General features: G+C 34.3%; 1 protein-coding gene across 3 annotated transcripts in view; it reads right to left on the bottom strand.

Annotated features, from left to right (window-relative positions):
• The window catches only part of LOC114177230, a 36,287-nt gene extending 12,922 nt beyond the window's left edge, over positions 1–23,365 (bottom strand). Inside the window, exons 1-20 of one of the 3 annotated variants that reach the window (XM_028062497.1) lie at positions 23,140–23,365; positions 22,527–22,708; positions 20,279–22,423; positions 19,571–19,646; positions 16,093–16,215; positions 11,222–11,477; positions 10,651–11,127; positions 10,393–10,578; positions 9,981–10,274; positions 8,896–9,516; positions 8,024–8,420; positions 7,778–7,905; positions 7,441–7,608; positions 5,281–5,481; positions 3,735–4,283; positions 3,604–3,663; positions 3,154–3,482; positions 2,115–2,547; positions 1,454–1,924; positions 85–201 (exon numbers count right to left, since the gene is read on the bottom strand). In XM_028062497.1, coding sequence (XP_027918298.1) covers positions 85–201; positions 1,454–1,924; positions 2,115–2,547; positions 3,154–3,482; positions 3,604–3,663; positions 3,735–4,283; positions 5,281–5,481; positions 7,441–7,608; positions 7,778–7,905; positions 8,024–8,420; positions 8,896–9,516; positions 9,981–10,274; positions 10,393–10,578; positions 10,651–11,127; positions 11,222–11,477; positions 16,093–16,215; positions 19,571–19,646; positions 20,279–22,423; positions 22,527–22,701 — 7,206 coding nt within the window. In that variant the 5' untranslated portion in view covers positions 22,702–22,708; positions 23,140–23,365. Of the gene's footprint in view, positions 1–84; positions 202–1,453; positions 1,925–2,114; positions 2,548–3,153; positions 3,483–3,603; positions 3,664–3,734; positions 4,284–5,280; positions 5,482–7,440; positions 7,609–7,777; positions 7,906–8,023; positions 8,421–8,895; positions 9,517–9,980; positions 10,275–10,392; positions 10,579–10,650; positions 11,128–11,221; positions 11,478–16,092; positions 16,232–16,397; positions 16,428–19,570; positions 19,647–20,278; positions 22,424–22,526; positions 22,709–23,139 lie in introns of those variants that run through there. The other 2 variants (XM_028062499.1, XM_028062498.1) reach the window with 2 other exon arrangements.
• Positions 23,366–25,871: the final 2,506 nt, after the last annotated feature.

Genomic DNA, 25,871 nt, shown 5'->3' with positions numbered 1-25,871 from the left:
AGAGATAAAATTTCAGCATAAAGCAATATAGAAGATATCTTAGCTGAACATTGGATGTAGTAGTGTACTAGAAACCAAACACACTTGTCGAGAAGGGAAGGAGTATCTGATGAAGAGTGTGTGGCAGTGGTTCCATAATGCAACCCTCTCTTCTGGCACATCCCAAAGAAACTCCTTCCATTCAGCTACCATAGATTCAGCCTACAATTCATAAAAGGAGCAGAAAAATGAGGCAAAAGTGTTGATGATAAATGTGCAATCTATCATTTAAATTTGATAAAAGGCATTAAAGAAAATTGTCACAAAAGAAAGGCAAATAGTAAGTTCTAGCAGAGCTCAGATTTTCAGAAAAATTAAGATCATTCAATATTCAAGTGAATTTATAATTTTTCAGTAATGTCCAATGTTTAAAATATGAAAAATTGTTCATAAAAACTCATTTTCAACACAATATTCAGCTAAAGTTCTTATATTTCTGTAAGTTGATTAGCTAATTGCCACATCGACATAGTTAGTTACAAGAATTTGATAGGATCCCTGTAAGCTGAATGACTAGCTGGCTGTTGGAGCCCAACAAGTTTATGGGCCGAAAGAGCCATTGGTCCATGAGGGGCGTGAGACACCTAAGGTATGGAAGGTGTATGTGTGCAAAAGAAAGAAGGCAAATTCTCATGATGAGGTGGCATGAGTAACTAGAGAGGTTATTACAAAACGGAGCTGGCATGAGTAATGGGAGGTTGTTAGATGTGGGAGAATATTTTTATTATTTAGTCTCATGAGGCAGAAGAGAGACGGGGTTATGATCTGATTTTCTGTTAGAGGAGCTATGCTCTGGGCAATTGGAGGTTTCCTCCTTTTGTAGTTTCCTTTTTAATGTAAATAACATACTACTATAATTTTGGTCTGTAACATTGGCAAATCAACATAATTTGTAGGGTCCTAACAAACTATGCTGATGTAAAATTCATCCAATCAGCTTAAAGAAAGCATTAGAGAAGAACTCTCTATTACTCTAATAGCCATCCATTTGATCAAAAGAAATGATCATCTAAAGCAGAACTTATTAAAACAGATAATTACAATATGAGTCAAACGAACATGATAATAAACAAAAAGATGTACTGACAAACAAAAAGATATTTTATTTAACATTACTCATGTTCAAAATACCAACTTTACAATTGCCAAAAAGGAGTTTATAATGCCCATAGTAAAATTTAATTAATCTAATGTCAAGTTTTACAGACCAAAACTAAACTTATTAAGAGACAATATAATTAAAAAGAGCAGTCACTTAAAGAATCTGTAATAATATCAACATAAAGGAACCTCGAATTAGCCATAATTGGCTTTGTCATAAACCATTCAATTGAGTAAGGTTTTAATATAGGCTCAAGAATTCCCCTCAATAGAGACTAACATCACAAACAGGTCTACAACCTATAAGTATTACCTGAGATTCAGTAACATGATGCGTAGCAGATTTCCAGGGTGCACCATTGGCCTCCAACTGCTTGGCCCAGTTCCTTGCCTGCTCCCAGTGACTATTATTCTCTAGTGCAGATAAGAGCGAAGCATCATCTAAAATTTCTTCATCACCCAAATGCAACTCATTATCTTTACGAAGTAAAGGCTCTGCCAAATTAATTTTCCAATAAACCCTTCGATAGTATGCTGCAGTATGTCCACCATCACCAAAATCAGTTGCAGCAAGAAGTTGCAGTAGGCATCTTTTTTCATAAGGAGATGGACAGGTTGAAAGCACAGCATCAGCAGCTGTTGAAGCAGTAGAACTAATCCATGATGCCCCAATCTGCGCCTCTCTTCCTACATTTGGCTGTAAGTACATTGGTTCCTCCTTAATTCGTGCTGAAAAAGAACCCAAATGGGCAGAAGCTTCTGAGAGGCGCATTTGTGAAAATGCCTGAATAAACAAAAAAAAAATCCACATTAACAGACTACAAGGGGATAGATAAAGTGCAATTTACCTGAAGAAAATAGCCGGTGAAAGAAAGTCAAGAAACATATGTAAAAAATAACCAACACTGACACTTGAAGTATCCACTATTCAGAAGTCCATAATAAATGAACAAATTTTGAATGAGTTGCCTTACTTGAAGAGCTCGGATAAATGGTAGCAAGGGGCATGATGGAAGGAACATCTCAAATGCCCTGAGCAAAGGCAAAAACAATTGTTGTTCACAAAGGACTGAAACCATCTTTGAAAGGGAAGCAGGTCCTTCAACGGAATCACTTGGAACATTAACGCATCCAAAATGTTCTACTTTTCTATCATTCTCCACAGCTTTACCTTGGGAATCAAATATTTTTTCACTTCTAGAAGTACGAGAGATATCAGATATTGCAGAAGCAGAGGAGTCAAGTGAAACAGGAGTTATCAGCCGTCGTCGTTTAGGACTCTGCCTGTTGTAATGAAATGTAAGTACTCTGTTACCAACAGGTACGGCATTAGTAGCATTTACAGCTGCTCCAACATTATCTGCGATCTGGGAAGCAATATCATTCACCTTAATGGATGAAGTTTCCCTGTGCACAAAAAAAAAAGGTAAAAAGTTTCAATCATTGAAGTCTACATACATGGTTGGGTCCATGTCTCAATGCTCAGAGCTTTAACTATTCATCATATAATCTGAATTTTCAGCCAAATTATTCAATTATACAAGCCTAACTCTACTAGTAGAGTTGGATAGAATATGTTGCTCTTGTCTTACCAATTCTTTTAAAAAAATTGGACACCAATAAACATGAAACGAAATATATTGAATTTGATGCCAGTTTTAGCATGTAATGAGGAAATATAACAGATTTTAGATGAATGTAAAGTTTAATGAGTGTAATATTTATGATGGAAATTTCAATTCAGCAGTGTATTTTTCAATAAACCAGTCACAAAAATATTAATTCCTTCTGTGTAAGATTTTCAATATCATTTAAGCAGTTACTTTATCCTAAAACATGCATAGAAGGACAGACAGATTTTGCCTACTGTAACATAAACTACTTATACACTCAGCTCAATACAAATTAAATCACACAAAACTGCAAGCTCTTCACATCAGAAATGGCTAAATCTATTTAAAAAAAAAAGATAATTATGAAATTATCCTTTTACTTATAAACAGTCCCAATCACCTTGCTGCAGTAATTTCCAACCAAACTGTCAGGCATGACAATGAAGAGACATCAAGGAAACATGAAGCAACCATAGCCAATATTGACCAGGACAACTCTTTTGCTTTCCTCAAGAGAGCCTCTCCAGGACATTTGTGCTTTTCACATTCTGCTAATATTTGGAAGAGTTCAACTGGAACACACATGTTTTCATAAGGGAAGGTTGTTTCACCGTCTTTCCCCAGTGTATCTAAGAACAATGCAGAGCTTGCCTTTTTCTTTGACTGCATTCCCCTCAAAACTGTTAACATATGAAGTCGGAGACGTGGATCACTAAACTCCTTTGATGCCTGCCATTCACAATCACAGAGAGATTCAAAGTGGAACAATTTCATTTTAACATCATATACATGGTTTGACTTCCAACAGGTTTAAACATGATGTTGAGTAAAGGTAGGGAACAAGACTCACCACTTGGACTACTGTATCAAATGAATATCCTCCTATCTGTGCTTCAGACAAAAATTCAATCTGACAGGAACCAAAAAATCATAAGATTCTTGTTTGAGTGGTCAATAAAAGAAACAAAAGTAGAAACATACCCAATCATTGTCTCTGGCTAATACAGTAAGGTACTTGGTACTTAATGGAAGCTGGTGCAATTTACAAAAATTTGTTACCAAAGTCCAGTGCTGACTAGCAGTCTTTTGTTGAGATCTTAACTCATTTCCATCACCATTTCCACTTAATAGCCATGAACCATAACTTTTTCCATCAACCAACCGAGGAAGGCTAGCCTTTTCCAGATGGTGCAAGACAAGAATAAGAGCTCGTGAAGGCTGTTTACCAACAGCTCCTGTCTCAGTAGCAATTACAGGAGAATCCTTGTGCAAGTATTCCTCAGCTAAAGCTCGAGCAAGAGACTCTGTAACATCACCTTCATGGGACATTGCATGAAACACAGAACCCTTAGGCGATAATTGCCTGAGATTTTCATTATTTTCAATTGATTTATAAAATGAAGATATCCGTTTCAGCACAGCAATATCAACGTGCAGTTTGTTGGCAGATAGACCACATAACTCCAAAAGAAAAGCACATGAAGCAACAAGCATGGAATCGTCAAAATGCATAATAGCAGTTGGCAAAACCTGAAAATTTAGGAACAGTTTTCAATATACCATTCAAAACTTCAATGAGATTCATATTTTTTTTATTTTTCATCAATGTTAAATTACATATTTAGAAAGAATATGAGAATCTCCACCATCAAAATAAAAAGAAATACTAAGATCTATCTACTGAAAATTCAACTAAGTATAAAGATATAACCAAATTAAAGTATTAAGTACAGAGCAACTCTCACTTACAAATTAGTTTTATAGAGTTGAGTTATACCTAAAACTTAAATTCTAAGATGGCATCAAAATCTATCATAAAAAAATGTTGCCTATCAAGAGAGTCGTTTTCGAATCACCCATAGATGTCATACTTGCAAACTTCATGCTACAGGATGTCTAATCCTCACTGTGAGAAGAGTGTTTTTCCAGATCTCACATCAAATATAGATATAACCAACTTAAATTATACAAGTATGAATAACCCTTACTTATAAGCCAATTTTGTTGAGTTGATTTAGGTTCATATCCAAATTCTAAGAGTAACATAAACCTGATAGAATACCAAATGAAGAGCTAAATAAAGCATAATTCAATAATGCCATTAACCAAACAGCTTAAACATTTAGGTTCATCGGTTCTTCATGAGGTCCCAAAGCCCCAACGACCAAGTGGCCAAAACTTGCCACCCATTTTTGTCACAATTCCATCATGCAATAGCATAAAATAAAATGGGCTGGGGTATTTTTCATGCTTAAAGCTCAAAATACTTATAGGGCATGTTAGAGACATAAACATTTTTAAATTTTTAGGTTGAATTGGTTCTTGACAAACAGATTGATAGCTGAGCTTGGGAGTAATGCCATTGCCAATTATGAAATTTATCATCAGCACGAAGATTTTTATCCAGTGAAAAGGCACCTATTTTTTTAGCATTGCAGTTAATACATTGGTTTGTTTTAATTATAACTCTCGTTTCATGTTCATAATCATAAAATCTATATAAACAGAAAAAAAAAAAAAAACTCACACATGAAAGTAGAGTCTCTTCACTTTGTTCTAGTGGAGAAAGAAGAGTCTGAACATCTGATTGAATGTTGGTTTGTCCATGAGCTGAAGTACTAGATTCCCCTTCTGACTTCAGATTTTGAACTCTGTGGCCAAGAATTTGGTTAAAAGCTGCCAGTGCTCGTCCACGATGCAAAAGATGCTCAAGGCCAAATCCATTTTCCTGAAAAATCAATTCAAATTACCAATATATAATATCAAAATATAATTGGAATGGAACACATCAAATTGCATATTTGCACTTATAACAACAGAAGAACGATATAATACGTCAAGCTTCTAAAATGAAAAAATAACAGATAGCCAGAATATTTTGTTGGAACAGTTACTCAATTTTGGATAGATGAGTGGTCCCTGACACTTTTGACTTATCCAACAACTACCTAATGATGAGAAATTCATTCAGATTTTCTGTTGTGTTTGTTTACTGCATAGCATTGCTTCCTACAATAACCTTTGATTAGGGAAAAAACTGACTCTCAAGCAAATTGTCACATAATTAAGTCTTACAGCACGCCAGAAACTGCATGGAATTCAATCACATGGGTCAAACAAAGCAATTATAAAGAAATGTAGTTAGCTATTGAGGTCAAACATATGAAGCATGAGAAATATGTTTGGTGGAAAATACACAAGATCAAAGATACAAAATCGAAAAACAAACATCGAATCTCATGTTGTAGACTACCTCTCCAAAATCATAAAAGCTACAAGCAATGCAAACAAATGTAACTTGTAATCAGTCTAATATAAGAAGAGAGTCATTCCGTCACTGGTTCAACTGCTTCATTCTAGTCCATCAGTCATACGTTTTACTATTTTAGAAATATGGGAAGAAATAAAAATAAGACGGTGATCCATAGCAGTGAGGTAGTAAAACTCAACATGAAGTTTCCCAATTAACTTTCTGGTTTGTAAATAATAGAATTTGATGAGGATGATGAAAAGAATATTTAGAGGATAGTAACAGGCAGTCGTGTGACTGGAAAATATGTAGACTGTATTATCAGACTCGAGATAAAAATACAGGTCTGTTCTGTAGCAGAACATATAAATGACCAGGAGATGTTACATAGCAGTTGAGAGAGGTTATAGACAGTTACAGACCAGTGTAATAGCCTATTTTCACAAATAGTCTAGAAAATAAAATATACAAACACACCTGTAAAATAGTTATAACAAACTACAGAAAAAAAGAACACTATAGACGAATAGATAACACTAATAGTAAAGAACACATTTTATCTTGTTTGTGATAAGAAGGGAACAGGACAGATCCATTCATCAGTATTGTGAAGACCAATAATAAATATAATAATATGAAAGAAATAATAATAACTAATTTAAAAAAATACTAATATCCAGTTCTTTACCCAACCTACTCCTTTTGTGCTTGCAAGCAGTGAAAACCCTAATCAATTAAACCCAAAACCCTAAATCCTAATCAACCGTACAAACTTATTTTATAAGGTTGAGTTATGCTTAAAGTCCACTTCTTAACATTCAGAATATTCAAAAGTTGATGATTTTGAAGGACTTGATCAAATTTATATTGGTAACGGTAATGGTTTGAAAGCTTATATTGGATGTTAATTTTTGGTTTATATATATAGCAGTGTATTCTCTGTTTGGTATGTGAAATAATACTCAAGATTAGTATTACGTTTTCCTTATCTTTTCTTCATATCCTTTTCAAATACTGTGATTCACAACCAATTAGCTTATCTCATCATTTACTCACATGTCAAAATTTATTTGACTATATTTCAAAATTGTCATGCAAACAAAACTATATCATGTCATGCTAAGATCTTAAGCTAAACATAAGTTGTTGGAAACAAATGTTCCCTTGCAAATTGCACATAATCAGACCAGCTAGGTGGCTGAACCAAGTCGATTGAGTTTGTCATACTATATTGCAATAGGAGTCCGTAGTACCAATAAAACTGCAAATACTATATAGCTAAACAAGCTTTAGGCAGTGGAGCCTTTCTTGGCAGTTTTCAAGAGAGAAAACATTATGAAAGATTTGAGTACAAAAATGGCAACGCACACAATAAATCCTTGTAAAAGAGACAAGGAGAATAAGAGAGAAAGAAGCAATCAAATTAAAAGCCCATACCTCAAGTAAAGGACCATATAGTTCTTCAATGTGTCTTTGGATAGTGGCCTCCCAAGACATTGCACTTATCTCAGCATGTACATCAGCATTTATGAATAAGTCGATGTCTCTGTGTAGCAAAGTTTCCCCAGTAGGGAACTCTGAAAATGATTGGCATCCAAGAGGACCCTGTAATGTAATGAAAAACTACATAACTTTAATTGCATAAATATACAAGAACTGTTTCTGCAACAGCATGCAAAGTACACAACTGGTGAGGTATTTATAAACAAACAGAAGATAACAACAGATTGGAGATGAAAGATAAAATCACATTGAAAGGAATAATAAAAAAGACCTGGACATAAAGCTGTATTAATCTTCGAATAGGCTTAGGAAACCAGCAAGGAAGCATCTGCAAAAGCGAAGTATCACGTCCAGTAGAGAAGAAGATCTCATCACGCCAATTAAGATAGTCTGATAAAGCTGCATTGAAAAATTGCAAAAGACAAAAATTGACACAAGAAAATAGGGTTATTTTAAGTGCCCAAATATTAGTAGAATACCGACAGCGAGTTACCAAAAAATGATTTTAATAGCTAACCGCTTCTTGCTTTAGGGACCAGCAAGGCCATTGTATCTTGTCCAAGACATGCCCCAACAAGTGTGCGCCACAATGTGGGAAACTTTTGCAGAGTCGGCCTGAGGTTCTCCAATGTGCATTGGGCAGAGGAATTGCTATGCCGATTTACACCACCACTATTTAAGCAGTTTTGAATTGGGACAGCAGCATGCATTAGGGTTGCCAAGGCTGCCATTTCTCCCCCTCCTTCAGCAATGTCATCGACAGTTCGAATTATTTCATCTAGCTCAAGAACACTGAGGTCACTTCTAGGAACTAAATTACGTGACATTATTGATCGAGAATTGGCAAGAGAGGCTTCATATTCACACCCCCTGACTCTCGATAAGAGTAGCCATCTTGCCCATTCACAATCAACCTGTTAAGAGGCAATATGTATCAATGCCCAGCGCTAAAACCTCTTAAAAGCAAAGATCATGCTAACATAAAGGTTTTGAACAATAGAAGTTGAATGAAATAATGAATGGGAAAAGGAATTTTGCACAACATTAAAGCTTCTTATGTTCTCTGGGAATGAGCAGCTTTGCACTAATGATAATTTTTCCCTACTTCGTTTTCCTTTTTCCCTCTATAGAGGGTCCCCTATTGTCCATATTCTGTTATGTTTTTTCACATTGTCTTATGGAATTTCTTCTTTTATCAAAGAAAGAGGTAACCTGAATTGGTAACTAAAATTGCATTATAATACCAAATATCTAATAAAGTTTGAAAACCACCAAAAATGTGAACGGAACCTACAAATTTCAGTGCATCAGCCTCTTATGGAAGCATCCAATCGATTGGAATAGAAAACATGCAAAACAATAACAAATAATGAACATAAAGAAGCTTACTGTAGATTCTTGTAAAGCATAAAGTGAATCGTTGTCGAAGACCAGATTGTGCTGGTCAAGGTAAAGGTCCAAAAGATTTGGCAAGTTATATTGTGAACAGTGATGTACAAATATTTTATGCAAAGCTTGTATAGATCCATTTCTAACAGATGAAGTCTCGGTAGGATCATCCTCTACGCATAACTTATCTATGCCAGATATGAAACCTGAACGAGCCAAGAGAGCTATTATCTCCGATGTCCCTTCCCAATATTCTTTCACAAATATAAATTTTTTTGCAAGGTTTTCCTCCATAAGCATCCTCATCCACTCAGAACATATGTCTGGTGAAAACCTAAATATTTGTACATCTGGAACTTCCAAGCATACAGAATCCAATTCTTCAAAAGAGCACAAGAAACTTCCATAATTAGAAGACTTCATATTTATATTGCCTCCATAAGATGACGCAGGCTGTAAAACATCCAAATTGAGTTGAAGGCTTCCAACTGATAGGACATATGGAGGTATCAGGTTCAACAGTCTAAAGACTTCCTTCCAGTTGTTACGGCAAACATGGTATTCAAGTTGTGAATCCCACAATATAGAATTGCTTGAATGATAAGGTTGATCCAATATCATCTGTACACGCAAAGATGAATGAATAATAAAAAATAACGTTACCATAGTTAATTAAGCAACGGAAGTAAATTTTCATTTCAGCTGTAATTTTAATCCTAAAGTATAGAATATTTGGTTTCATATTCAAACCAAAACAAGTAGAGAATCGAGAAAATAGATCTTATAAAGGTGTTTGTTGAAGTTGGTAAACTAAAGGACCTCAAAAATAGATAGACACGTGCATATCACATCCAAATCTCTAAGAAAACATAAATTTTGCACTCAAAATAAACCCAAATTTCAAGAATTCTTACGGAAACCTCTTCTAGTCTTTATATCATTTAGTAAACGAAAACTATAAAATCAATTTAAAATTCACGATCTAGAAGGGGAAGAGAGTTGCTAATCATCATTGGCTTCATCAAAAATAAGAGAAATTAACATCTATACAAACATGCAGACATGGAACAGAGAAGTGAACTTACACGATCAATAGTTCTTTGATCCCAGGCATCAAACCAGACAGCGGCAGAAGCCCAATATCCAGCAGGAGCATCATCTTCGTCAACTTCCATGGCAGATGAGCTTTCACTAATATTAATCCATGTGTCGAACACAATTCCATCTATCTCACCACATTCAATGACGTGACTATCAAATGAATGGTTATGCAAGAGCCTCAATTGATTTTCCACCGGTAAAACAGAGCCTAATGAATTGCTGATATCTTTCAGTCGGTGATTATATGTTTTCCAGAAGCTACTGCTAGGATAGAGAGTCTTCCAATATACATGCACAGACAAATAAGATTACAAGCCTCAGCTCAGAAATTTCTTTTCACTCTACTTGAACTACACAACATTGACCACAAAATTAAGAAAAATAAATTCCACTTACCTCAATTAGTGACATATCATCCAATATTTTCCACTCATATGGTCCTAGATAACCATATCTTTTCATTTCCTCAGCAATCTGTGTGCGCAGGGATCTTCTTACCGTGCCAAACAGCAGTTGTTTAAGACAAGATTCAATGTTCTCTCCCAGTCTTTGAAGTGTAGCAACAGCAAGTTCAGTTTCACCCTATATAATTGCATTGGGTTTGTTATTTTCATTGTAATTTGTAAGAGCTAATGAGAATATTACATGCATTACCTTTAGAAATAATTCATAAGCAACCGCTCTGCCAATGTCACGAATTTCAGTAAATGTGTCATGAGGCTCTTCGTCAGCAACGAAATCATTCAATTGATGAAAAAGATGCAGTTGCAGAACTGCCAAAGGAAGACGACCAGAGAGCAAAGCATCTTTAACCACAGTTTTAAGGTCCAGGTTATCGACCTTCCAGCGTGCCATCATCTCTCTAGGATTTTCCACAGGCAACACTTTCCTGTGTAAAATTCCTCCTGATGAGGTTAAATGAGATATGTTGCCAAATTCATCTGAGACCAGACGAGAATCAGAATCAACGGGCACCAGTGCAAGATTTTCATTTTTGTCACTGCCTGGTACAGACAATTCATGTTGGTTCAACACATCCAATGACTCTAAATCTGATGGAAGAATTGGAAGTTCGGGATCTTCTTGTAACATGTGTGTATTTGTTAAAGATGACTCTTTTCCACTGTCAGCCTGTATATAAAAAATAAGGCACCACTTAATTTTCTGGAAAAACAACCAACCAATTTAAGCAGAATGTAAGTAGCATAGCAATGGAGCACCATACCAGTCCTTGACTGGCCCTTTGAAATATTGATCTATGTCTACATTGCAGATTTCGGATTATCTCCAAGAAATGAGATATCTCACAAAGTTTTCGAGTAAAATCCACTTCAGTTTGTAGTTTAACTGGTTCAATTGGTGGAAGAGGAAGTAGTTTGGTGTTATTACAGCTGTCTGCTATGCATGTATCCTTTTTATGTTGTAGCATCCCATATTTATGAAGCATCTTTGTTGCAAAGCAAGTGGCCAGTGCAAGAAGCCTAAAGATGTTGAACAAAAACCATAATATCATAATTCAGAACTAAAAAAATACTAGTTTGTTGCAAGAAGCCTAAAGATATTGAAAAAAAAAAACATAATATCACAAGTCAGAATTAAAAAAAAATAAAAAATAAAAAAATACTAGCTTGTTGTCAAATGGAAATTTCAGCAGTATATTTTTCTCGTTAAGAATGTAAAGCCACTTGACCTAGGATTAGTAGAGCATAATACATTGTTTAAACCTTTGTCCTGCATTTTCTTTTTCTCTTTTATCAAACATATTACATTTTTGGGGGGTTTATGTATCAGAATTGCTTAACTCAAATGAAGGGGTTAATTTCTAGAATAGGTGAACTCATTTTGTATTACCTTATCTGACACCTATTCGTAGATCATCATATCATTTTGTATTTTCTAACGTAAGAATCCATATAAATGAATGAATCGGCTAAGAGATGAATGTGCTCTCTTAGACGTTTTTTCATATGTTCTATTCTTAAGATGGTTTCAAAGTCATCTTACTTAGCAAAGGTTTACTTTAGCCTATAGTGACACCTTCTATTAGACCAACCACAACTGGTACAAACCATACCTTACCACAGGCTTCGTATGGTTAAGTTAAACCTAAATCCACTTTCTAAAAGTATGAACAGAGACATTTTCGGGTGGAATTAGGGCATTATTGGTGAATGCCAAAATATGCACACTTACTGTTAGTATGCACAATATAATTAACCTGTATAGTTGACAAAAAGTATTGTACAACTTATTTTCTTTGTACAGTTGAAGGTTTACCTGTAAACTGTTTTACTGCTTTGTAGTTCAGCTTACAATAGCTAGCAGTGAACTACACTTATAAATACATCTTGTACTCATGATTCTGAGTGTGATACAGTAATAAATATATTCAATTCATGTTCAATTCTCTCTATTTTCTCTATTCAGTTTCTCTAAGATGGTATCCAGAGCTTCTTCAACGAACCTGCTTCTTCAAGTTCTTCATTGATTTCTTAATCATTCAAATTGCAATTGCTTCCACATCATCCTCTTGTGATTTCAATCGGTGCATTATTTGGGATTGATTCACTTCATCAGTTTACATCTTCAATTGGTGTTATTTTCTCAATTCAACTCGATATTGATTCAGCTTCATCAATTTGAGATTTTAATCGGTGAATTGTTCCAGATCTAGCTCGTGATTGCTTCTTCTCAAGTATTTTGTATTTCAATCAGTGAATTGTTCTTTGTTCCAAATTATTAGTTCAATAGTGTTCGACACCGATGATTTGTGCGTTCCACTACTAGTTTCTTCGTTACTTGTTCAAAATCTCTTTGTTCTATTCAAATTGAGCTTTACTACAGAATGCAAGTTCCAGTTAATGCGTTGTTCTTCATTCTCCAGAATGCTTGATGTTGGATTTCAAGTTTTGAAACAGTGAGTTGTTCTTTGTTTCATCTTTTGCCTTTGAATTTGCGCTTTGCAAAGGTTTATCTCGCTTTTCTCAAGGTGAGTTAGTTGTGCACATAGTGAATTATTTCTTTTAGCTAAGCGTTTCTGTTTTTCGCTCTCCACTCTTCATAATTCTGCTTGCTATGGCTTATGCTTCGTTTCCTAAATCTATTGCTGAGAAATTGATGATTCTAACTATTTACATTGATGTTAATATGTTAAACCAGTAATTAAATCACATGAACTCCAACATTTAGTTGTTTCTAGATATCTCAATGAACACGAATGTTGCTAACACTTAATCCTGAGTATGAAGAATGGGAAGTTCAGGATCAAACATTGTTTGGGTGGCTTCAATCTACTCTCTCCAAATATGTGTTGTCTCGTGTTCTTGGATGCACTCATTCCTATGAAGTATGGGAGAAAATTTGTGAGTACTTTTGTCTCCAAATTAAATCTTGTGCAAGACAACTACGTATTGCTATGCACGCCATCAAACTTGATCCAAAATCAATGGAAGGATATTTGCTCAAAATTAAGAACTATGTTGATGAATTTGCCAGAGTTGGTGTTCTTGTTAGGCATGAAGAACATTTTGATTAGAAAGACTTCCATTTGATAATGCTCCTGTTGTTTCTATCATTGAGAGTAAGAAATGCACTCCTTCCATTGCTGAGATTAATGCTCTTTTGTATGGTGATGAAACATGACTTACTCGTTATGTGCAAGAGACTCAAAGTTTAGTCACACCATATCTGAACTACTCAAGGTTCTTATTCTCATTGTGCTAATAAAAAAGGAGGTTTCCAAGGTCCCCTCTTGGTGGAGATCCTGCTAGAGGTTCTGCCAAAGGTCGTGGTGGAAAGTTTGTTAATTTTCAATGCCAAAATTGTCTAAAATTTGGTCATACAGCTAATGTCTGTTACTTCAGAACTTATGCCTCTTGTCAGCTTGTATGAATCATTATTTTTTATTGATCCAACTACATAGTCTTTCCCTATTTAGTTGGTTCATACAAGACTTCAAACACTTGGGTGATTCTGAACACTAAAACACTGGTGCCAATTTTCATGTCACTAGTGAACCTCTAAATATTAAACAACTCCAACAATTTTAAGGTCCAAATCAGATAGTCATTAGAAATGGTTCATCTTCTTTTGTCTCACCTTAAGATTCTAGATTCTAGAGTCTTTAGTTGCATGTTCCCCCTATTACTAAAATTTCTTAAGTGTTAATCAGTTTGTGAAGGATAATTCTGTTTTCTTTGAGTTTCATTTTTATAAATATCTTGTCAAATCTCATAGGAGGAAAAAAGTTCTTCTCCATGGAGTGGTTGTTGCTGATGGATTGTATTCATTCAACAATGTTCAACTTTTCAATCAGTACTCTCAGCTGCAGTCTCTACTAAGTTCACTGCATATTCTACTCAACCTTCCCTTGTAATAAAGGATGTTTGTAGCAATGTCAATAAGCTTACCTCTGTAAATAATAGTATACATATGTGGCATAACCAATTAGGTCATCCAAGTAGTCATGTTATGCAAATTGTACTTAGACATTGTAAAATTCCTATGTCTAAAAATGCTAATTCTGGTTTATGAAAATTTCATACGTTGCCTTCTCATGATTCTAGTTATGTATAATCTCCATTAGAACTTATTTTTATTAATCTATGGGGCCTAATCATATTACTTCTCATGCAGGATATAGATACTATTTTTTTTTTGTCGATGCTTATTCCAGATCCACCTAGATATTTCAAGTAAGAACTAAAGCTAAAACTTATCAGTTTTTCAAAGTTTTAAGAAAATGGTTGAGTTACAGCTGACTTTGAAAATTGAGTGTTCAGTCAGAATGGGGAGGTGAATAGCGCCCTTTTACCACCTTCTTAGCTCATCATGGTAATGTTCATAAACTCATTGGTCCTCAAACTTATCATCAGACTGGTGTCATTGAACATAAAGATAGACACATTGTTGATTTAGGCCTTATATCATTGCATCATGCCTTTCTCCCTCTACAGTTTTGGGATTATGCTTTTGTTACTGTTGTATATCTTATCAATAGAGAACCAAGAGATTACCTACAACTTCCTTAAACTCTCTCATTCCCTATTCTGTTTTGTTCAATAAAAACCCATATTTTTATTTTCTAAAAACTTTTGGATGCTCTTGCTTTCCTCTTTTACGCCCATATAAGTCACATAAACTTGATTTCAAGTCTAAAGAATGTCTTTTCTTAGGATATTCTCAATTACACAATGGTTATAAAAGTCTATCATCCAGTGGTCATATATTTCTTTCAAAAGATGTTTTATTTGATGAGCACAAATTTCCTTATTATGTTCCTTCTCCAAAAACACCAAATTTCATTAAAGATCCAATGTCCAGGGCCTCCATACTATCTAATTATGGTTCAACACCAGATGTATCTCCTAAAGTTTCCAATACAGTTACTTCATCATCTTCTAGGTTAGAATCTCCTCTTGCACCTCTCCTTAATACTCATTCCACGCAAACCAGGTCTCAATTTGACATTTTTCAAAACAGAGTGAATTCATCCTTGTTGTTGTTCCATTCTGAAACCTACTAGTGTTAAACAGGCTCTCAAAGACAAAAAAAGGCAAGCTGCAATGCAGCAAGAATATGATGCTTTAATAAAACAAAAAGACTTGGGATTTGGTACCTTTGCCCTTTAACAGGAAAGTTGATAGTTGCAAATGGCTGATAATGTAACTTTTTACCATTATCTGAGCTATCTTTTGTTAGCAGAATCAATTCTTCTTTAGCTTTTAACCTATTTAATCCTCAGTTTTACCTTACTTTTGTAAATAAATACATTTTGGGTTACATTGTTGATCTAATCTACCACTCATTTACTGGTAGTCTAAGAAGCAGACTCTCGCTGCAAAATCTATTCTTGAGGCAGAGCACTGAAGTTTAGCTGCTGCTGCATCTGACAATCTGTTGATTCAGTCCCTGCTCAAGGAATTACAAGTTCCCTTTACTACTCCAACTATCTATAGGGACAATCAAAGCACAGTGGCTTTGAATAACAATATTGTTCTTCTCCATGACAAAACACATGGAGTATGTCAAAACACATGGTTTGAGAATGATAAAGGACAAAAATATACGTATGTCAGCAATGACAAATAAATTTACCTTGAAGCAGCAGAAGTTTCACTATCATTACCGCTTTTATTAAGCATAAGACACACTGCAGCAAAAAGCAATCTCAAAATCCCCTCTTCTGCTAGATCAACATCCACAAGCATTTCCAAAGATCTGTTCATCAATAAAACTGGAAAGTGAATTTCATTAGATAATATTTGCCATATAAAAACCTAAAGAGTGCTAGCAACACTTTCTAACACATTCTCTAGTATGGCTGAAATATATTCAAAATTGACTCAAATAATGAGAAAATTTTCAGCCAATAATCAAGAATGTTGAAAAGAATGTCTTACAGAGTATATGTTGCTAACATGTCTCAAAACCTACAGAAAAAACACATCATTATAATACATCTCATTTACAACTTCACTTCCTCTTAACCATCGTAACACACATGATGACTTAATTTCTGTAGTCTACACTATATGAAAATATAAAATCAAGAACGGATATCTGTTGATAAAGGAGTGCCAGATCTAGTGTGGCCTGTCACACATGCTAAAAGTTTCTGGAAAGAATAATTATAACATATTTGGTAAATATGTTTGATAAATAAGAAAAGTAGTATAGAACAAAGAAGGAAGCTCTCAACCATTTAATAAAAAATCAAAAATAAGATTACAATAATAAAGTGAGTCATACCATCCCCATTTCCCAACCCTAAACATTTTACTGTTGCCTCCATATTTCGAAATCTCTGTCCGACTATTGGAAGATCTAGACTGATTTGACTCATTTTGCTCGGTTTTCAATTCATGACAAACTTGTGCAAAAATATCTCCAAGAGTCACCAAGCTGCCCACAATTCAACGAACACAAACCAAGAATTCGCAATAAACCCATTGGAGTCAAACCCTATGATCATTGAACCTTCTTCCTCATATATTCAAATTATTCTTGATTGTGCATTTCACAAGAAATTCCAAGAAGACTAATTTATTCTGTTGAAAATCAACGATAATATCTCATTAAACGCTAAAGAAGTTCCTCCCCCAAACAGCCAACCCATTTTGCCACTGTTATTGACTTTTCTTAGCCTGGTATTTTTATTTTTGGTTAAAGTATCTTTGTAAATCAGTTTTGTGAGGTTGAACTAAGCTTAAATTCCAGTTTTAAGATGGAACCATTGTCTATTATAAAAAGGTTTGTTAGAACTATCATGTCACTCATTATCGCACCATCCACAAATATATATATATATATATATATATATATATATATATATATAGTCAATATGGGGTCTCCAACATATCCTCTTATGCTTAGGAGTGGACCTTGTTATAATAGACTATGGTACCATCTTAAAACTGAAATTTAAGCTTAGTTCAACCTCCCAAAACTGATTTACAAGGATACTTTAACCAAAAATAAAAATACCAGGCTAAGAAACTTTAAGTCACTTTAAGTCAACAGAATAAATTAGTCTTCTTGGAATTTCTTGTGAAATGCACAATCTTGTGAAAAATCCATCTTACAAGATAGTTGTGAGTTTTAGTTAAACTCAAAGTGCACTTTCTCCAAGAGCCGCATGCCCAAAGATATGGTAGATCGAGAAAACAAACAATTCAGCCCTCATTGCAACAACTTGCAGTAAAATGTTAAAAGTTGAAATATAGCAATCGCAAATTATTCAAAAGAGCTGACAAAAGTCATATGACCGAACAATCAGATGATCTAATCCCACCTATTAATTTTGATATAAGGCCTATGAGACTCCTCTCATTAAAAAGTAGCCCTCTTGAAACACATATTTGTGTGTGCATAAACAAATGAGAATGGCAGACTGAAATCAAGTTCTTGCACCAACTTCTTACAATTGATCTCATCTTCATCCAATGAAATTCTTCTCAAATGATGTCCTTTAATTTAGTTTTCTCTTTCTATTGACTGTTTTTTATTATCTTCTTGTAGCACTTTCTCTTATTATCCTGTCTGCATACTCTCCACTTAATCATAGTTTCACTTTAACAAGTTTTTCAAACACATTCCTCAAATCTTATTCTTGTTCATATCACATCCTACTCCTCTATATTCTTTCCCAAATAAAAAAAAAAAAATACTGATGCACGTCACTGAACTGAACCAGTTAAACTGTTTTATCTGGTATTATCCAAAGCTATGCATAAAGTATTCACCATAAGGCCAATAATTGCTCAGAAATCAGAAAATACCCCAAGTTTCCTCATTGTTAATGTTGGCAATAATGATGATAACTACTACAGTCTCAGAGTGGTCAGTTCAATTATAATTTATAATAATGCAAACAATTTAAACCTTCAAATCTTGTTCTAACAATAAACCACAAAAGTTTAATAGGGACTCAATTGAAAGTTCACAGAGTTATCATGGACTCAAAACTTAATTAAGCCTTCTTTTTATCAGCCTCTCCCTTCCTCCTATTCTCTCCACACAAATGTCTGTGTGCATGCATTACATAGTTCAATGATCAAACTGTTGATCAGCAACTCTTTCAAGTTTGAATGACCAGTCTGGTAGAATCAGAACCCTGTATGTGCCACAATAAACCTCCTAGATGACAAGAAGATCCCTGTTCCTATCTCCCACTCTAGACCAAAGGAATACCTACTGATTTTCTGCTATCACAGTTAAGATAACAACAGCAAAAGCCTTCTTTCACTAGGTATCAATTAATACAATCAAGTGTTCATGTTAACGGCCACCAGAGATAAGATATTAAATTACAACACTAAACCAACTGTATTGAATAGGAATAAATATCAACTAAAAAAATGCTGATAACCGCCCAATATTCCCACTTCGCATTGTGAATATTCCCTTTGCAAACTCTTAACAGTTTCTGCCACATGCCTCCTAGGTTGTTTGCTAGAGGGAGAACTAACACTAAGGGTTTTCCTGGTTCTTTTCGGTGCTATCAATGTTATGAAACCCAAATAAGATAAGTTTGACTGGTGAGCAGAATTTTGCTAGCTTATTCAAGCCCAAACGGCTGCAAAAACCACTGATTTTATTAGTGATACTAATAACTATATATTTTATTCGAATAATCATTTGGTGCCTCAGTCCAAAGCTGTATGGGTCTTGTCTCTTCAAATTTGTTTAATATTATATTTTGAATTGTAAATGATACATTTTAGAAGTAGTGATTTCATGTTAATTCGAAATGTTGAACTTTGGAAGAAACCAGAAATATAAATATATTTATTACACAGAAAAACGTTGAAAAAAACTGTGCAATTGAATTAAACTTATATTTTAAGTCTATCCTATGACTCACTAGTTGAATTACTGGCCCACCAATCCAACTCCTCAATCATGTTGATACACGATCTAAGGATAATATCTTTAATATTGCCCCTCCCCCCATACGTCCTTGCTTTCTTCCTTAAACAAAACACTACGAGCATGACCACAGATTATGGCACAAAATTGACACTTCAAAGCAAAATGTATAAATCAAACCTGCATTGACTAAATCTTGGCTTACCTTTCTATTTCATAAAATTTCAAGTGGTCCAATGCTATCTGTAACTGACGAATACGAGATACTTTGATGTCCCATCCTGACAAAGAATAAATAAATAAATAACCATGCACCTAAAGTAGTTGCACTGAATTCTAAAGCAGGGAATCACCACCAACCCCATTATACAAACACATCAAATTCTAAAACCAATAATTAAATTAATAGAAAATTTTCTGGTTTCTATAACAACAACAACAACCATAATTATTATTATTATTATTATCATCATCTAGAAATAGAGGTAATTTTGTCAACAAAAGGCAAAATAAAATAAAATCAGCAAATCGGGACAAGTGGATTGGCATTGGTCCACATGAGGATGTTAACAAATATAACGCCAATAATCACCCTAAATTACCTAGCTGGCTAGCGTTTAAATTCTTACACTGCAAAATATCCAAAGGTACTTATGTACAGAAGTTGGACTAGGACAACTGTATTTTCAAAAAATAAAAATCATTTAATGAAGCGTAATATTTTATTCAAATGAAGCAATTAATGCAATGAAACAAAGAGTCCTTATAGAAAAAAGGAATCATCACTTTGAATAGGAGAGACATTAATTATGTCCCCATTACAGAAACTTGTGAAAAAAAAAATGTTTATATACCCTTCTGGTGAATGAATATTATAAATAAATGCAAAATGATGTTCCTTTGTAAAACTTACCATTTTTCAAGCACAGCTGCTCTGCCACTTCAGTGCCTTCATACAGAAGAACTCTGTCCAAAACTTCAACTTTCCAAGGAGAAAACCTTTTTGTTGGTTCTTTTATTTCTAGATTGTCATTTAGTAGAACTGAAATCCCTATATCCTTACTTGATTGGCGATAACCAATGTACTCAACAGGAAAAAAATTTGGTGAAATTGAAATGGAGGGAATATATACAGATAGACCACCTTCTCTCACAATATAAAAACAACCTTGGAATGCACAACCAATTGCTTCTCCCGTGACATCTTTTCCATCAAAGTGGTATACATCATCATATACACTGTCTAAGAAGTTGTCATCGTGGACTTCTAAATTCACTTGCAGATTAAAATGGGAAAGTTGAGAACCATTCTGATCCTTTACACACTTCTTTTTAGAAAAAATAGTAATTCCCAAAGGAGAAAAACAAATAGAATCATCCTCACATACTCTAAAATTGGGAATGAGTATCTTTCTCATAACAGATGATTTGACATCAGAGCCACGAAATTTGTGACCATTATTTACTTTAGAAGTAGCAGAAAAAACGCCTGAATGGAAGCTATGCAAATCCCACTTTTCTTTTAATGCACAACCATTAATATTCTGAAGTGCATTACCTGCCACAGCTTTGTCTGAGGAAGCAGCACTTCCATATTTTATGTTCAAATCACTTGAGTGTACTGCTTGGCGATCAAGATCAGAACCACCAACTCCCCAGCCAACTAACATTCCCAACCCAAATTGCTGACAATGTGGAAGCAACTTTTCAGATGAGTACTTTTTGTCAAAAATATATTCCCCCAAAGATATCACATAGATCACACCATATTCATCAACCAAAGCTAAAAGGGAGGTATGTGAAGCTACAACTAACCTCTTGAATGATCTCCTAAAAGAATCACTCTTCTGATCAGACATGTTATCCCCAATGCCACACTCCTGTTTAGCATATGTATCACTATTTGAATATAAATTTTCTAATCCTTGCAAATCAAAATGAGGGTTAAGTCCAGATGCCTGTGAAACATTTAAGTTTGTCACATATTCACCAGACATTGCAGAATAGAGAACAATCAATCCAGAAGAATCAAGACAAACAAGAAGGTTATCAGAAAATTGGAAATCCATCCACTCAACTGCTTGAGCAATGTTTGTTCTTTCGTCAAGCTTCACCATTGAAACCCACTGAATACCCCAACTATCTAATTTGGCAACAAGAAGTAAATTTCTGCTCCTGCACATTTGATTTGCATCACTACTATTGACAGAAACGTGAGGGATTAATGTAAAATAAAATCCTACCAAGCAATATGAAGCACTCGAGAACACTTTAGGGCATTCATAGAACCCATTAACCACAATACCAAATACAGTGGAAAAAATATCAAACTTAATATCTGAATCAACTGGTTCCTGTCCATTCTCCTTGCTTTGAACTGATTTTTCTCCAACGAGATGGTCCAAAGATAGGCTGCCATCAAATACGCTAAAAGAAACAACTTTTGTCGAGCAAGGAAATCCATTATTCTCGGGGAATTTGGTCCGTAGAATACCATCAGATACAACAGTTTCAACTTTTGTGTAAAATGACTCCAAGTATCTCTTAGTAGCAGAGCCACTTAATGGTTCGACTCCGCCATCTCCACCAGTGAAATTTACATTCTCGCCTACAGAGACTCCATGACTAATGTTGGAAGATAATGTAGCAACGGGCCCCCATTCCACCCACCTGCCTTGCCTAAAGTTACCCTCTAACATGGCTTGATCTATTCCATTGGTTTTAGTTAGTTTGGGAAAAGCATGGACTGTTACCCCACATCGTCCAGAAACAAATAGAACTTCTCTAAATGAAGCATCATTGTGCTGATCATAGCCATCCTCACATCGTGCCCATGTCAATGAGTTCACGTCACTAATGTATGGGTGACTGTTGAACCTTGAACACTTAGTTCCAGTAACATCGGTATCAACATCCGACCCTGAAGTGCAAGGTGATTCATTTACCAAAATTGAACAACTAGGCCTAGAGGATGCCTCCAAGGAAACATTAGATGACTCTAGATTGTGTTTATCGTAACCATCATCATTCCCTTCAGCACCACCAGAATGGAACTCTCCTGCGAGTAACAAAGTAAATGCACGTATTAGAACATGTAATCAACTAATCCGAAACACAGACAATTGTGAATAGAATTATGAATAAAGGAAAAGAGTAATCACCTTTACCCAAAGGAAGTAAAAGAGCTTCCCTTCCATGTGAGTGTAAAAGCAGTATCTCTCTTGTAGGAGAAATAAAAGCTTCACGGAAGTCCGACAGCCCAATTCGGGTCTCAGAAGGGTCCCAATTGTGCAATTGAAGTATAGCTGGATCCTCACTGCCCAAAGGAAAATCCATCCTGCCCCTGATTCAACCAAACGCATATTCACCAAAACGAAATCCGCTAAAATAAATAATAAAAGAATTGCCAGTCATCCAAATTCCAAAAACCTATCCATCGCCAACTTCAACATTCAAAAGATCAACCAAAGCGATCTAACAAGCCCTCGCAACGAATGAAACTTAAGTATCCTATTCTCCACAACAAACAAACACTAGCAATAACCGACTAATTTCATTTCCACAATCTTTATTTTCTTGATTGTTTAAACCAACCGTGAATCGGTGGTGGTGGAATCGAATGTTGCAATCGAAAAGATGGTTTCTTGAAACTTATCAAGATTCAACAGATTATTCAAAAGAATAATCGGCGAGTCCAAATAATATCAGAAAACGAAGAGAACTACAAATTGGAATCAAGAAAAAAAAATTGAAAAAGGATAAAAGATGTGGAACCTGGAGTGAACCGATTATAGAAGGGAATCGTTGCTTTGCATGGATATATAGAGAGAAAGAAGAGAAGAGAAGAGTGTAAGTGAGATATACGAAGAGAGGTTTTGGTTTGGGGTTGAGATGAGAATGGAGCGAATTTTAGCGCATTGTGAAAAGAACTAACAAGAAGATGGTTTCGTTTGTCTACTGTGCGCTTCTCTTCTCTTCCGATCCAACTCCGTTTTCTTTTTTTCTTTTACTATCAATAATACTCTCAAGTTATTTATCTACTATATATATAATAAGAAAATGAACCATTAGGTAAATTACATTTTTAACCCACTCTATTTTATTGACACCTGTCCCAAACAATGGATTTTTTGTCATTTGTGTTCTTTGTACTTAGTTTACAATTTTACCCTTCTCTTAATCTCTTCCTAAAATTTTGTCAATTTACTTAATTGACAGCATGAATGATCGATGGGCGTAGGTTACTTAAATTTCACGGTACATTTTCTACTAAAATTTTTCGTTTCTCTCTTCTTCTTCTTCATTTTGCATTATTTTCTCAGCCCTTCGTCTTTTTATTCAGTCACCACGACTTTGAAGTTTGGGTGTTGTTGAACCTGCATTATTTGGTCCCAACTTCTTTTTTTTCTTCAAAGTTTGTTCTTCTACTCTTTTTTTTCGGTATCAATTTGAAGGTTAGGTCTTCTTTAACCAAAATTCTTTTCGTCTCATGGTTCTTTAAGAAGTTGTTTTGGGTTGTTATTATGTTGTTCTTCTTAACTTCGTTTTAGGTTTCATAGTATGGGTTTTTAGTTTTTTAATACCTTTGTTTTTTAATTGTTTTCTTTTAACGAAGGTTTTATTGCACAATACAGGTCAAAGTTTTTTCCTTTATTATTGTCTTATTTTTATTTTATGAAGTTTGTATACTTGCTCTCTGTTTTTTACTGGTCTGGATCTTTTGGATACATATATTTGTCATAATAGTTGTATTTTTCATCATCCAAGTTATCAACAACTCCATTAGAACCTATCTTGGTATTTTGGGGTTTTTGTTCAGGTTTGTAAAATAGAAGTTAAAGTCTATTGGACCACTTGGAGATTAAGAACTTAGATATCAAGGTAATATATTTCTATTTTACAAACAGACTATTTGAGATTTTCAAATTCTCAATGTAGTAGTTTATGTTGTACGATTTAGTTTGTTTTGTTATATAGTTTTCACTGTTTTGTGCTCTGCATATTGTATTTGCAGTTTTCGTGGTTTGTATTTTGGGTATTGTGTTAATTGCTTAGATGCTTATGTACTTGTTTTGTTGTTTACATTGTTTACGTGTTGCTCATTATTTGTATTTATTTTGTAGCTTGTTGGTATTATGCTTTACACAAAGATTTTAGAGTGATTTACGGGAATATTGATGACAATAGATGCAAAGGCAATCATGTTGTTATGGGCTGACTTAGCCCCAGATTACTTATATGCATTATTTGATCAATGTAAGTTAATATTTTTCTGTATTAAAATAGACTTATTTTGATTTTATTGACTATTAAGTCCAATGAATAAAGTTGTTTTTGTTCCTTAAAGTGATGCAAGACCATAAAATTGCTGCTTTTGACAAAGCTTTGAAGCATGACTACGATAAGTCTCCTAGTATTGGTTTTTTTTTTTTTTTGTGTAGTTCATTGACATTCTGGTGCAATGGTGATTGATTAAGGAGTTTGAAAATGCATCTATTTCTTTTGGCATGTGCCTTGATGACTGCCTTTATATTTGGGTTATGTTAAATTGAGATGTTGTTGTAATGGTGAGGTATTTTGTTATCGATGAATGTTGGTTGATTGTTAGAGACATTTAGTTTAGAATTGTTTCCCTCCACACCCATTAGTGTCCTTAATGAACTTATTTATTTCTTATCCTTTGGCAGAACTAGATTTGAAACATGTTTGTAAGTTTTAAGCTAACATATCTTTATTTATGGTGACGATTCCTAATTTATTTGGACTTTATTGTTGGTAGTTCATCAATATTTACTACAATATGCCTATTCATGGAGTTTTTGGTTATGAACCACAATGAATTTTGTCGATTGGAGTTGTTACATTAGCTGAAAACACATGTTGACACAGAGGTAGTATGAACCACAAACATTACGTATGATTAATGAGATATACTGAATTTCATTGAGACGAGACGCAAATGTACTGTGTATGATGTAACAATTTTAGATTTATATGAGAAACTTAAATCTATAGAAATTTGTGGTCACATATTTGAAATGATATGTGATTTCTTGTTTCTAAGTCACATAGATTAAGATATTAGGTAGTAAAAAGTAAAGGGAGAAGTTATTGTAGATGTGCAACATGATCTATAACAAACTTACCATAACTTGTATTATTGGATTTGCTTGTAAATTCAAGTTTTAAATTGAATTAATGTTAGTATTTGATAGGACCTACAAGTATTTTGAAAAGTGTTAGCAAATATTTTATTTGTGAAATATCATTTATATATATATAATTATAATTTTTGAATGTTCTTGAATGATTAAAATTAAACTGTTATTAATTTATAATTATTTTATTGTTATTATCTTGTTCGATATTTATTTGCAATAACTTACTTTTACATGTATAGGAGTACCATGATCAAATTTACAAACTTTTGTATAAAAAGTAAAAAAGAATTGTAAAAAGAAAGGGTTGAGTGGAAATAATTTAGAATTTATATATATTTTTAGATA

The sequence above is a fragment of the Vigna unguiculata genome, chromosome 3 (genome assembly GCF_004118075.2).
Source record: "Vigna unguiculata cultivar IT97K-499-35 chromosome 3, ASM411807v1, whole genome shotgun sequence".
Classification (NCBI taxonomy): domain Eukaryota; kingdom Viridiplantae; phylum Streptophyta; class Magnoliopsida; order Fabales; family Fabaceae; genus Vigna; species Vigna unguiculata.
Note: the sequence above shows the minus strand (reverse complement) of the source record. Positions and strands in the feature narration are given on the sequence as shown.